The sequence below is a fragment of the Chiloscyllium punctatum genome, chromosome 9 (assembly GCF_047496795.1).
Source record: "Chiloscyllium punctatum isolate Juve2018m chromosome 9, sChiPun1.3, whole genome shotgun sequence".
Taxonomy (NCBI): Eukaryota; Metazoa; Chordata; class Chondrichthyes; order Orectolobiformes; family Hemiscylliidae; genus Chiloscyllium; species Chiloscyllium punctatum.
In genome coordinates, this window is record NC_092747.1 from 29,457,348 (window position 1) to 29,472,695 (window position 15,348).

Sequence of the window (15,348 nt, forward strand, 5' to 3'; positions counted from 1 at the left end):
ATTGTACTGAAAGGCTTTTATTTTAACATTGTGAGCAATGGTTGGACAGTTGGAAACTGGATGAGTTTTCACCTCCGTTTGGCAGAGTGAAGGGTAACTCGATTGAAGTTTATTGAATCCTGAATGATCTTGACACTGATTGTTGAAAGGATATTTTCCATTGTGGGAGAGTCCAGAACAAGGGACACTGTTCCTAAAAATTAGGATCATTTAGAACAAAGATACGAAATAGTTTGTGACAAATAAATATAGAAATTGCTGGAAAAGCTCAGCAGGTCAGGCAGCATCTGTGGAGAAAAATCAAAGTTAATGCTTTGGATCCAGTGACCCTTTAGAACTGATAGTAGAACTGACGGAAAAGTGAATAAAAACCAACTGTGTGATTTTTGGAGCTTTCTGCCTAAGAATTGTATGGAGGCAGAGTTGGTGATTTAAAGCAGAGTTGGATTCCTGTTAGGTGAGAGAATCGATAAGATGGGGATGTGGAATCACAAACATATTAGCCATGATTTTTTAAGGAATGGCGAAGGAGGCTTGAAGAGCTGAACAGCCTATTTCTGCTCATAATTCATAGATAAACCAAATTTTTAAGCAAAATCCATGATAAACTCTGAAATGTTGTTATTTATAACGGTAACTATATCTGATCACTCATGTGAAATGCCAATCACCTGGATCCAAGTCTGTTTCAAATGTGACACAAGGTTTGTCAAGTTTGTTTAAAAAGGGATAGAATGCAGTGCTGATTTTTCACTAAGACCCGTGCAGAAAGACAAATTAAAAATAGTCTGAAGCTACGTATAACAATTAGATGCTTTTAATTTTACTTTTGATGATTCACAATACCCTATTAAAGCAGGATCTAATTTAACATACCCGTGAATACAATCTCCTGCAAGAGTCAGTTTAGTCGCAGATCAGTTTCGAGTAGCTCACTATATTAATGTCATGTCCTGATTCATTTGACCATCTGTCACCAATAGTACACATAAACAACAACAATTAAATTGCTAATCCTAGTCTGGCCAGATTTCAATGTCTTAAAATGATGTGACTGAACAAATTAGTACATCGGACCTGAAAGACCTTTAAAGAGCAGAGGTTTATTTTCCATCTAAGTCAGTGCATTCCAAAGCACCCTCTGCTGTATTAGTTCTTGTTCATTTCTGGAGGGAGTAAAATAATTTTCAGAGGACATTTTGTTGACTAATATTTTGGACAGTATCAAATGATTGAAAAGTATTTAAAATACATGCATGCACTTTTCTAATATTAGAAATAAAGCTTTCACACATTATCAATTCCCAGCTGAGATATGGTCTTTATGGATGCTTGAGGTCTATAATAGTTGATATGCTGGTTGGGCATATTTCGATCTTGTAACTGCTAGACATTTCTGTGTAAAGTTGTTTTTGTTTCAGATCTACTTTTGTAGAAGAGAATTTTGCGCTGAATTGTAATTCTTTCTTTTTCAAAAGGTGCCTTTCCTGCTAAATCATTTCATTGAGTCAGTGAAATGCACATGCTGAGGATGTTCTATAGCAAATAACAACTGCGAAGGGCAGACTAAAATTCCTCAGCCAGCATAAAATTGCAAATGTGAAGAGAAATCAGAGTTAACAATTCAGGTCCGGTGACATTTCCTCAGTAATACCTGGGAAGCAGCATTGGTGACTGGGGCTTCAAAACTTCCTGGTTGTTTTCATGGATTTGGATTTTCTCTCAGGGTGGTTCAAAGCTGTAACATTATTGTTTATTGTCAAGCTACTTCAGCTGCTCCCTGTTTTTTAAAAGTTATTGACAATTCAGACAAGGACAATATTTTCTTCCATAAAATATAAGTATATTTGATCAAATGTTAGTAATGGCACATTTTTGAATGTTCTTTTATTTTTCTGCCAGGTAAGAAGATAAAATCCTTGCGTGGCGCTTAAATCCACAACCTGCTGACTTGTGTCTGAGCCAACCTAAATCAATATTTTCCACTGTTCTTAACAAGAACACCCTGTCGCTATTACTAATGAATTGATGATGTAATTGGCTTTGGTAAACACAAATTTTGAAAATAATTTTATCTTTAGAAACCAATTGGAGAAAAGCTTCCATTAATATGCAGTTAGCCTTGAAATACATCGAGCTTTTTTGGGTATTTCAAAATTAATCTTGTGGTAGTACAGAAGTTGAATATTTGGAAGAAAAAACTTTGTTGAGCTTTTTATCTTGCACTCATAAGGACTCTTTACAAGAATACTAATTCAAAGGGGAACAACTCTCGTACATTGTATGAGAAGAATGTGCTGATTTGGTTGGCAAGTAAACTTTCGTAGAGGTGTTGGTTTGGCAAATGAACAAATCAGATAATAAGGAAGTATGGTTATGTTAGGTTCTTTCCTGAGGTTTCCCATACGAGATGCAATTTGCACACACCAACTTCTGCAAACAGTTAAAGTTTATTAAAGCTTGCACAAGCTAGGTGACCCCTTTGACCCCTTTTGCAGGCATGCGAGGTTGAGTCAAAAGAGGCCCTGAACAAAGAAAACACGCCCTCTTTATACAGGTCAGTTGGTCATGCTCACAGATACCCTGGCTGCTCCCCAACAGTCACATGCCACTCGAGACAACACCCAGTCACTTACGTCACGTTACACCAGGCACAATGGTAGGATGAGGTTGTCCTCTGAGATAATGCAAATGTAAATGCCCTAATCCTGGGGAATCGTTATGCAGACAATTTCCTGGCTCAGTGATTCCCCAAGACACTGCAGGTGCAACATACCTAGCTTCAGGTGATTGCTAGAAAGCATTTCTGAATGGTAGAGATCGAATGATAGTTTAATTTGATAATAGTAGGAGGAGTAGTAGCAAATGACTGTCTAAATGGAGTGGGAGTCATCCGCATTCTTGCATGAATGTCGTCCCCACCCACTTCCAGAATGTTCAGTCAGCGCACTTTAACCTTTTAATGTCCAGACAGAGTCCCAGTTAATCCTTTAACATTACGGTCAGAATGCGTGAGACTTTGCTTGAGACAGTGGCAGTATGTGAGTGGGAATTTGTTTCATGGTAGAAAAAGAGCTCCAAGTCAGTTGTACTGCAAGAAATAAAGTGTGATGAGTGAGGAGTTCTGTGAAAGTTAGGGGCGGAGGTTTTATTTCTTCTATTACGTTTTTTTCAACTTCAAGCGTTTGATTTCCAATTGTGTACAGAAAGAGCAGGTGAATTATAACTGCCACTATTAGAAACTTTAATCATTGTTCTAATGTTCCTTGGCGGTGCTAAAATATTTTAGTTATAGTCTATTAATTACCTAGTAATTGCTAATTAACAGATTTTAAGGATGGTAGAATAGACAATAGACTGTGATTACAGGATGTGGGAATTTCTGGATACTAAATGTGCTCCAGGGCAATGCAGTTCTACAATAAATATCTGTGATTGCAGGAACTTTGGCTCAGAGTTATTGTTCAGGAGGCCCAACTGCAGACACTATGTATCAGTGAGGAGGAATGTTACCTGTACATGGTATTCCAGGTAGTGGTCATACTCCTTTGGTTGGGATCTTCTGATTGGGCAGGCATAGCAAGGTGTGATTGCAAATGATGCAGGTAGGAAGACCCAGAGGGTAGGACCCTCCGCCTTTGCAATTGTAGAATAAGTTTGATGTTTTCCACTGATTTGAGAGTGAAGGCTGCAGGGTGGATGGGCTAACATGTCAGGATACCATGGTACAAGAAACCATTTGAGAAAGTACCACTACATACTGTGCCTTAGGATAAAGAAGTTAGTGAGAGGGGTCTGTAGCAAAAGTGAGAATCCAGTTGGCTGTGTTGTGTGCCTCGTGCTAGGCTTTGGGATACTTGCTCTTGGCTGGAGAAGAACTTGCAGTGGGCTGTAGTGGTTGTGGTCTGTGTTAGCCCTAATGAGATAGACAAATAGAACTAAGAAAGAGATTTGCTGCGGACTGAGAGGTTTCACTTCATAGTCATACAGCATGGATACAGACCCTTTGATCTGACCAGTCCATGCCAAACATAATCCCAAACTAAACTAGTCTCACCTCCCCCCTCCTGGCCCATATCCCTCCAAACCTTTCCTATTCATGTACTTAATCAAATTTTAAATGTTGTAATTGTGACACGTCCACCACTTCCTCAGGAAGCTCATACCACACATAAACCATCTCTTCAACTGGAAACTGTCTCCCTCTCACATCTGGCTGTGGTAGTTCACCATGCCAAACAGTATTTTCTCTCTGCATATGTATTAGTTGATTTATGGGAAAACCTGTAACCTGAACTTGTTTCCTTTAACCTCTTGCCCATTGTAACGTGAAACATTTTAATCTTTTGCCAGGTTAGCAATTAGCAATCTTTGGTCCAAAATTTCTTTGATCTGCAAAGTAAATAGACAGTCTATAACACAACTTTACAATCTGATACTTTATAAACCTTTCTGGGGCTTGGAAGACTTGGGGTCTACTGATTTTGTAAATTCAGTGACTTGTGCAATTGTTTCCACGTGCCATATTCTCAGTCAGAGTCGTAGAGATATACAGCTCAAAAACAGACCCTTTGATCCAATTCGTTCATGCCAATCAATTATCTTAAATTGATCTAATCCCATTTTCCAGCATTTGGCGCATATTCCTTTGTGTTCAAATTCCCATCCAGATGCCTTTGAATTGTACCAGCCTCCATCACTTCCTGTGACAGCTGATTTCATACATGCACCACCCTCTGAATGAAAAAGTTGCCCCTTTTAAAATCCCTTTTAAATCTTTCCCCTCTCACCTTAAACTATGCCATCTAGTTTTGGACCTTGTCTATCTACTCTATCCCTGCTCCTTGTGATTTTATAAATCTCTGTAAAGTCACTCCTCGGCCTCTGACACTCCAGGGAAAAAGCCCCAGTATATTCAGCCTCTTCCCTCAACACTGCAACCCTGATAACATCCTTGTAAATCTTTGCTGAACCCTTTCAAGTTTCATAACATCCTTCCTATAGCAGGGAGACCAGAACTACAGACAGTATTCCAATATTGGCCTAACTAATATCCTGTACAGCTGCAACATGTCCTCCCAACTCCTACATTCAATGCTCTAACCAATACTGGCTTTTGATTTCTAACAATTTTAAATCGCCAAATGGAGAGTTCATCTCTGAGCGAAAACATTAACTCTGCTTCGCTCTCTACTGATACTGCCAGACTTGCTGAGTTTCTTCACACTGATTTTATTTCAGATTGCCAGTATCTGCAATACTTTTGCTTTTATTTGTTACCTAGGTTTACTGTCTAGCAGACTGCAGAGCAAGTCATATGACCTCCTTCAGTGACCCTAAATTTAAAGTTGTAGTTCCAAAACGAAATAACCTCGTACCTCAATCGTGTGGCAAATAATTTTCTCAACGCTGTTATTACAAATGACAGCGTGACCACGACCAGATTTTTTTTTCCCCCTCTGATGTTGACTTGAGAAATAAATATCGACCAAGCACGATTATTCTTCAGAGTAGTACCCTAGGATTACTACCTGTATGTCCACCTGAGTGGGTAGAAGGTCTTAGTTGAACATCACACTGGTGGGGGAAAAAAGGTATTGTGAAAAGTAAGAAGTACTATCGTTTCAGTTAAGCTGCAAAAGCAAAGCGCAGAAATACCAATGTCTGGAAGTCAAACCCAATCCAGCTAGTTGAGCGACTTCGTAACTGTAATCTGTCACATGTCAACTTGCTTACAACACAGAATTCTAACAGTTGAATTCACTGTTTACTGCTCAATTGTTAACAAGTTATTCAAAAGCAGGTGGGACGAGATTGGGTTGGGATATCTGGTCGGCATGGACAGGTTGGACCGAAGGGTCTGTTTACATGCTGTACATCTCTATGACTCTAATTGAAGGGCCCTGTCTAGAAATGATTGCCGAATTTTTCTTTTGCTGCGATGAACAGTACAGTTTGAAATGTATTCAGTTATAACATACTAAATGCAGGACGGATGTTTTCCCTGGTTGGGCAGTCTGGAACCAAGGTTCTTAATCTCAGGATATAGGTAGGCCATTAAGCGTTGAAATAAGAAAAAAATCTTCACTCCTGTATTAAACCTGTGAAATTAGCTACCCCAGAAAGCTGTGGGATCCAGAACACTGGAAAAAGATACATTTTAAGGAATGAATGGATATGGGGAGAAAGTGGTTGTACAAAATTAGGATTATTCTTCTAATTTTGAGAGTAGAATTCATTTGGCATTGTGTGTTTTAACAGTAACATAGAGTTCTGGAAACTGGGTCAATTTATTTCCTGTTGTTTATTCAGATCTTAGTATTGGGTAAATTCTGTGCATATAGCAAATTGATTTCCTCAGGATCAGTTGAAAGCTGCTTAAATCTTTCTGTTTACCTTGTAGTTAATTACTTGCAAGGGTCGTGTAATTTCATTTCTAAAACCCTGCATCTCAAATTACATCTGTAGTGCTGAAATAAGCAAATGGAGTTTTAGCTTACCTGGATTTGTAGGTAAACTTTGTTTTTGAATTGTGTTGACGTAGTGATATCATTGCGGACATGAAGATTGGGAAGCGTCCTGGTGCACGTGCTGGGATAAGAACAGTCAGTCAAATCCGCTTTGATGACGATGGGCAAGGATATACTCCTGATCGAGGTGTCACAAGTGAATTTAATGCAATGAGGAAGAGGTAATGTGATTAATCTCGTGTAACACAAAACTGAATGTTGTGCAGATAGTTGGGAGAAATGATTTTCATTTTTAGAACAGTTACTTGTTCTAACTCTAAGTCTTTGTTTAATAAGTTGCAAGCTTACTCGGTGATTCCGAATTAATTATTCGTATGAATTGTTAATGTCTTATGGAAAGAAGATCCACATAGGACTTTTTCATGAAGTCTTGCAAATGTCTTCTTTGGATAATTGTATTGGACTGATTTTACAGAAAGTTTTTTCCTCTTAAAGTCCAATACACCAGTTAGAACAAAGTTTTACTGTGGAAGGGAGAAGAGATAAAAATGAAATACTGTTTCTGGGTCAAATCATCAAATATACAGTAATCTCTCTGAAAAGTGCACAAAAATGCTATGAACTGAATGCTGATGGCAGAAAGCATTCCTGGGATTGGTGGATCCAAATTGGTGCCCCATGTTGGTCTGAAATGTTACCCTATTTAAATTAACGTATGGAACCAGGAGTAAGCCTGTTCTTCCATTTAATTAAATCATGGCTAATCCGTAGTTTTTAACTCTTATATATTTACTTGGCTTTGATTACTATTATCCAATAAAATCTGTTGATCTCAGCCTTGAAAACATTTAATTCACACCCTCAAGGAAAGGATTGTCATTTCCACTTGCTTTTTTGTGCAAACAGTAGATGCCTTGGTTTCTTTCTGTCTCCTCTGGCGAATCCTTTTATTACTTGTGTTGGTTAGACCATTTCCCAACTTCTAAACTCAAGGGAATGCAAAACTAATTTATACAAATTGTACTTGTAGTTTGTACAGTTAATCCCAGCTATTTTGCCCCAATGCATCTCTGCTGAAGTGCAGTGCCTGTGGCTGAATCCTGTACTTCAGAGGTGTTGTAAACAAACTCCTATTTTTCTTATCGCTTTAACTAAATGGCAGTAGCTTCCCTCACGAATCTGAAAGTCTGAGATTCAACTCCTGATCCAGAGACTTGAGCACATGATCTCAGTTGTCTTTTTGGAGCAGTATTAAAGGCATACTGCATTGTGGAGAGGGCATTATTTCAAATGCGGTATTATACCAAGGTCCCATCAACCCCCCCACCCCCCCCTCCAATATTAAAGTTCCTCTGACAATATTTAAAAGAGAGCCAATGAGCCAACTTTGATTTGTCAACCAAAATCATTTAAAGCATGCCTTGCTGGGCATAAATCCGTAGCTGCATCTGGTTGCATTATCGCTGCACCGTCTTAATGTTGTAATGTCACTAGACTAATAATCCAGTTAAACCCAGGTTAGTGCTCTGGGGACATGGGTTCAAATCCAGGGCTTCCTTGTGTAGCAGTGGTGTCCCTACCTCTGGGCCAAGAGACTCCGGTTCAAGTCCCACCTGTTCCAGAGTGATAACATCTCTGAACAGGTTCATTAGAAAAACAGGTTAAATAATTTTTCAAACCTCAGTGTTTATGAAGACCACTGAGATATACAGAGAATCAGAATTTTGAGGTACCTTGAGAATATGAAAGACAAAGTTCTTCCTCTGTGTAATTCTTAGGTTTTCCCAATACTGAAATGCTAAAACTATAAATTTCCAGAGGAGCAAACTTAAGAAGTGGCATGTATTATGCTTTTAAGGGAACTATCCTGAATAAATACCTACATTTAAGAATCCGTGCATATACTATAATATGGTGATTTGTTTTTTTATATAGAAACGTTACTTGATCGCCATTTTTTATATGAACAATGTTGTTCCTTTTACCTACTAAGAACAAAAACTCCATAGCATTTTCTTCTTTACTTAGGAAAGGACTGTTTACTGGGAAGAAACTAAACATTTTTCCTACACATGCTAATGATTCTGAGGATGTGCCAGAAACTGGTTAGTTGTACTTCTCTTGGGCTATCTTTTATATTTATTTGGCAACACTTAACTCATATTTCTTGTAAATTTGAATGATATATGCCATCTAATACTTTTTTCTTTATGCCTTATCATATGCCACTATTGAATCTGGTGCAATGCCTCTTATCTGTTTACTGTGTAATTCGTTTTAGCTGCTGTGATGAAACTTTAAGACACATGCATCTGTTCAGTTTGTCTGTTTATGCATCAACAAAAAAAAACTTTGATGCATAAGGAACAACAATTCAAAATGCTATTGGTATTTTTGTTTTTTAATGATTGGTAGTGCAGGAATGTGTATATACAGCAAAGGAATATTGCATTTCCAGCCTATATCGCCAGTGGATCGCTTAGCTAACTTATGGCCAGACCAAATTCAACAATAGCATTTGAAGTAAATGACTCTGTGTTCTTCATTTTTAGTAGAATCTATAGATTATGTGGCACAGTGGTAGTGTCACTACTTCTGGATTGAGAGGCCCAGGTTCAAGTCCTACTTGCTCCAGAGATGTGAAGTAATATCTCTGAAGAGCTTTACGAGAAAAATGTTAATTTAAAAAAAAATAGAATATGTGGGTATTAGAATTTGAAACCTTTGTTTCAATTCTCTATACAATAGTTAATGTGGCTACTCAATTGAAGGATAGTTGGGGACTTTCCCTTTCCATGCCCTTGACAATGATTTCATCCCCCTTCCTGTCACTATCCCATATTGAATCACATATGTTTTAATTGTAACTTCATATTTAGTTGTGAGCCATGTCTCTTATTCATCCTTCTCTATCATGTACTGTCCTACTTCCACCTCTAATATTGCTAATCTTGTCTACAGTTCCTATTGCACACAAGTTGAGGTGATAGTTTCTTTGTCACTTTCAGACTTAATCATTTCAATGGTCTCTATGTTTTGGCATTCCAACAATGCTCCCTACTTTGTAATCTAACTCATCCAAAATTCTACCTCTTTGCCATTCAACATGCCGTTCTGCTTGCCCCTCATTTTTTTATTAAACCTTGTTCACTTACATGGGTTTTAGTTCCTTGACACTTCCCAAAATAAAATTGTGGACAAGTAGCCATAATTGGAGGGTTGTACAGCTTGAGGGAGTTAGAGACAAGAAGGGGTGAGATCGTGGATGAATTTGAATGTGAGGATGAAAATTTTAACATCATGGGACTAGTGGATCAGAAGCCAATATAGGATAGAGACCATGGGGTTGATTAAATGAACAGAACTTTGTGAGAGCTAGGAAAGGGGTAAAGTATACTGGAAAAATCTGTTTATGAAGGGTGGAATTTGAGAGGCTTTACAAAATAGTCCGGTCTGGAGGCACCAGATGGACTGAAGTTAGATGATATTTTGAAACAAACTGTATGTGGGGCTGCTTCATAATTAGGGGACTTACTTAGCTTCACTCCCCCTCTGTATATTTATTCTTTTAATGTTTTAATTTTTTAAAAAGTTCAGCTGTTATTGCATGCATTCTTTACTATCAAAGTTATAGAAAAGTATTAATACAGTATATCTTTGGACAGCTGTATTTGTGTGAACATTCTAATTCTGTACAGGCATTTGTGTTGGTAGCACAGAAATGGAATTCCTGCTATTCTCTTTCTCAGTTATCACCCCTGGATTTTCCTACAAGTTAAATACGATGATTTGCTATTTGTCAAACTACTGTTGCACCTCCTAAAAGTTAGTTGGATTGTTATTGTAGTAATAAGGGTAAATGTTCATTGCTAATTGTCTCCATGTTTGAGAGTAGTGCTTCTGTGTATAATCATTTGATTAAATTACATTTGAAACAGTGTCTCTGCCATCACTATGGGACACTGAACTGGCCAATCAAATAGCAGCTGCGACAGAACAATTGCCTCGAAATGGGTTTGAAGAGATGATCCGCTGGACAAAGGAAGGAAAACTCAGGCAGTTTCCTATTAACAATGAAACTGGTGAGTTTTATTTAAAAGAATTGAAGTAAGAGTTATGAATGACAAAGGACACCCTTGTTAGAACTAACTTGAGTGGTAAAAATGCTTTGCTTGTCTCATATAGCTAACTAGATTTTAAATTCATGGCGCTACTTTAGGAATGGAAGCTGAGGAAGGCGTGGAATTCCATGAGCACATATTTCTGGAGAAACATTTGAAGGGATTTCCAGAACAAGGACCAGTACGCCATTTCATGGAGCTGGTTGTCAATGGGTTATCTAAGAATCCATACTTAACGGTACAACAAAAAAGTGAACACATAGAATGGTTTCGTCAGTATTTCCATGACAAAGAAGATATTTTGAAGGAAACTGAAGTATACATTAATTGAAATTATTTCTTCAGAGTGAATGTTGTACTGTGGACACTTATTAATACAATAATTTATATCTGTGTAACTGTATGATTCTGAATGTACTATAAGCTGATTACCATAACTCTGTCCCTACTGGCTGCTATTATTTCCATTAGAAAATGTACACAAGGCAATAATGTTCACATTATAGATGTAATGTTGAAATTAAGTTTTTTTTTAAAAAAAAAATCCTCTGAATAAACATGATATGTTTCCACAATCTTAGGACAACCTAGAATGTTTCACAGCCAGTGAGGTACCATTTTGAAAAATAAATACAAAGATAATCAAATAATCAATTTGTATCTTTTTTTTAAACCACACCGGATTGCCTTTTAAATGATTTATCATAAATGTTTTGCTTCTTTTGAAAATTGACAGCTTTGCAACAAACTATCTTTGTTTCATAACCAGAAAAGGCACTTTTTTGTGTCACCCTTACCTATAAATGCTAAGTTTAAAATAAATTTTCTATTTTCCATTGTGGATCATTTTATACCATAGTCCTCCATTTGGATGATAGGATGGTCTGGATTGTGTGTTTCTCTCTGACCAATTACCAAAGATCCGTAATAAATCTTTTTCCCCCTTGCTGGTCAGGGGTATAGTGAAACCATCACATTAAACCCATTAGTTTCAAACCATTCTTGTTTAAGTATCTCTCAAAATGTTGTGATCCTGTTTATTAATACCTGCTATTTAGAACAAATAATACTTGTGCTAATATGAAACAACTGTAGTATCAGTAAGCACTCGAGGGATCACCATCTAATGGAACTATTGCATAAGTCATTTAATATGATTTTATTGTGCCATTATGATCGTATACATAATGTCAGGTTAACACTGGATTCCTCAATTCTAATTCTTCAATCAGATTTTTAATTATTTTTTGATCTCTTACAAACAGAGGTTTAAGCATTGAGCACTGTACTACTTTGTGGTGAAGACATTCAGGTCATACTTTGTCATCAGGATAAAGTTACTAGTTATGACACTGAAATATCATTTTGAAATTTTATCACAGGAAAATGCTGGTGTAAGTGCTAACCTACCATTCAAAATGTAACATTAAATTTAGTGCTCATAATAATACATGTGTATATTTTAGAAATAAGAGACCCATAGATCTAATTTGGAGTTTTCATAGTTTATTCTGATAATGTAGGCAAATACTTTTTATTTTGCAAGTAGGTAATCAAAAGTCCTAGATTAAAATACGTAGTAAAATGGTTAGGGGACAATTGCAAAATTTCTTGGAAGGTTGTTGAAATCTGGAATACACTACATGAAGTTGTGAAAACAATGTCTGTGTAAAGTTTGTAAAAACAACTGGACACGACTTTTGAAGAATTTGAATTTGTGGGCTTCTGGGGGGAAAACTCTCAAAAAGCTGATGCACACATGATTGACTGAATGGCTGTCTTCTATGCATAAGGATCTATGAACATTGCTTGTCATTATAAAAATAGAAAATGCTATAAATGCACAGCAGGCCTATACAATAAGCCACAAGAATGTCAAGTTTTTTTTTCCCTTTTGACTTTGGCAGATGAGCTATTAACATTGCACCTTGTTGGGCTGGATCAGTCATAGAATAGGTATTCTTTCCCTCTTTACCTTCACACAATCAATTGTATTTTGGGGTGTAGCCTGACCCTAAACAATTAATTACCATAACATTGAGGAGCAAATTGGGCTATTCAGCCCATTGGGTTTGTTCTGTCATTCAGTCAAGGTCGATACGTTTCTCAACTCCATTCTCCTTCCTTCTCCCTATAATTCTTGATACCTCTTACTCATCATAAACTTATCTGTCTCTGTCTAAATACACTCAATGACTTAGGCTTCAAGCAGACATTAGGGTGGTATGTGCAGTTTTATGCTGTAACTGGCACACCGATTAGAAGACTAAATTGTATTTATTTTCTCATAGTGACATTTACCACATGGTGGTGCTACAGTCTGAAAATATTTTAGTTTAGAACACTGATCGCCACAATGATCTTAGAAAATTATATCTAATTTAATAAATGTTGCACTAACTATTGAATATGTAGAAAGACTAAGTGTAGACAAATTTTATTTAATGCCGTATATTTCTTACAATTAGGTCCTAATGTAACCTTGCATTAATATAATTTGTATTTCACATTACCTTCCGTAGGCAGGAAGATAGTTTAAAACACTTTGAACGCTTTGCACAATATGATCAAAGTCAAAAATAACTCAAGCCTGTTGCTTTGAACTGTCTTTTTTTTTCTCTCAGCATATATGTTTGGTTAGTTTTTAGGAATCTATTCCTCTGAAGTCCTTTTAAAAACTCTTGTCAGTAATCCAGGATGCTTTCACAGATATCATTCAGTGAGGAAAAAGGAAAATTCTTTTTCATCCTGCAATATCTTGGAATTTTTTACACCATATTAGAAACATCAATGTTACACTAGTCACTTCTGGACATTTAGGAATAGATGATATGTGACCTTGCTAGATTTGTGTACTTTCCAAGAACAAATGACATTCCACATGTGGGCTTTTAGTGGAGAATTTTCACAGCTTTGATCACCTGTGACATTATGTACATTTCTATTGTAATACATTATAAACGTTAATTTCAATGCAGATTGAAAGAATAGAAAAGCAAAATCCTGTGCATGTTGGAAATCTGAAACAATACAATACTGGAGGAACTCAGCAAAGACTGGCTGCGTCTGTGGAGAGAGAAATAATTAACGTTTTGCATCTGGTATGATTGTGAAGAAGGGTCCTATCGGATTCGAAATGTGAACTCTTTTTCTCTCTCCACAATTACTCCCAGACCTGTGGGTTTCTTCAGTATTCTGTTTATTGAAGGAAGCAGACATGTTTTGAATGTTGAATGGTGAACTATGTAATTTTTTTTTAGAATATCCGAAGCAGTGTTACATGTATGTAACTGTTCTTTACCTTCAACATGCGTTCCTTGAATGTGAAATTGGCACTTGTTTTGTGCATGGAGTATTCTTGCTGCTTCATAATGTTTGCTGTGTGCACACTGGATGAATCTTGTCTGATCCCATATCAGTGCAGGCATTCATAGTGAATGTTTAATGGCAGAACGTTGAGCATGTGGACACTGATTTAAAGCTTATTTTGGATTTGGCAGTGCCCTTTTTTGTCCAACTGAGCCTTTTCTGAATCACTGCCTGTTGAGCAGAAGGAATAGTCTTCCACTAACAGCAGCTAAAAGGATTATCAACTACTTATAGGCTAGTTGCTGTCTAATTACCCCTATATTTTGCTACTATTCTGCAAGTGCTTGATGTTTTCTTGTTGTTTCAAGTTGCACAAACCTATAGGGAGTGGTGTGGCAGGTGCTGAAGGATTTGTTCTTGACTTCAAGGCTTCTGCATAAAACAGTTGCTCCTGGTCGTTTCCCTTGTAACGCAACTTAACTTGCAGAAGCAACTCTTAACAGGGCAAGTTACCATCTGCCCAGGCCATTCAGGAGAAATTCTCCTATCTGATCTCCAATGAGGAACAATGTGTATGACATCTGTGCCTCACTAAGGGTGTCTTTGATGAAGCTGTCCCTATGAAGCTGCTGCAGCCATTCCTACATCCTCTGAGCAGGGCAATAATCAATTTGCCAGTCAATTTGAAGGTCATTCTGGCTATAAATTATTATGTATCTCACTCCTTCAAGGCTAGAATTGGAGATAATTTACAACAGCTTGCAATTTGGTAATGGCTGTTGTGCATGAAAGGTTCCTGAGGCTCTCTGTTCAGAGAGCAGAATGTATTTCTCCCTCACCCAAGACCTGCAGATGGAGAAAGAATAGAGCTTTCCTAGGATTGGGTGCTTCACCTGAGACCAGGGCACCTTTTATATGTGCATGCTGAATGTCAACTTTATCTTAGGCCAGAATCACGCTTTCAATGTCAGGTAAACCTGTAACCATAAACCATGAATTACACAGGCCAATACCTAGAACTAGAGCAATGAACTGTAGAAATCTGAAATGGAAACAAAGTTTTGTAGAAACTCAGCAGCATTTGTGGAGAGACAAACACAGTTAATATTTTGGATTTCACTTCTAAATAAGTCATATTGAACCCAATGTTAACTCTGCTTTCCTCCCTCTTTCTCCTTCCTCAAATAGTGGAGGCTGCTGGGTAACATGCCTGATGCCTTCAGTGTATAACCAATTTAATAAAGATGCTGATGTTTGAAACATAGGGCAAAGCCTTAAGGGCCTGAATGGCATGGGCTATTGCAGATTCAGACAAGTCCAGCCAGGCACATCATGACATACAGAATGAATGCATTTCATGACCCGCAAAGCAAGATTTTTGCTAAGGAAAATTGTCAGTTGACTGTAAAGACTTCTTTTCAAATGCCTTGCTAATGGCAACTTGACTC

At 37.4% G+C, this 15,348-nt stretch overlaps 1 protein-coding gene across 1 annotated transcript in view; it reads left to right on the top strand.

Moving 5' to 3' along the window:
* The window catches only part of mrps31 (mitochondrial ribosomal protein S31), a 29,976-nt gene extending 18,735 nt beyond the window's left edge, over window positions 1-11,241 (top strand). Inside the window, exons 4-7 of the mRNA XM_072577157.1 lie at window positions 6,545-6,691; window positions 8,499-8,575; window positions 10,409-10,552; window positions 10,690-11,241. Coding sequence (XP_072433258.1) covers window positions 6,545-6,691; window positions 8,499-8,575; window positions 10,409-10,552; window positions 10,690-10,922 — 601 coding nt within the window. The 3' untranslated portion in view covers window positions 10,923-11,241. The remainder of the gene's footprint in view (window positions 1-6,544; window positions 6,692-8,498; window positions 8,576-10,408; window positions 10,553-10,689) is intronic.
* Window positions 11,242-15,348: the final 4,107 nt, after the last annotated feature.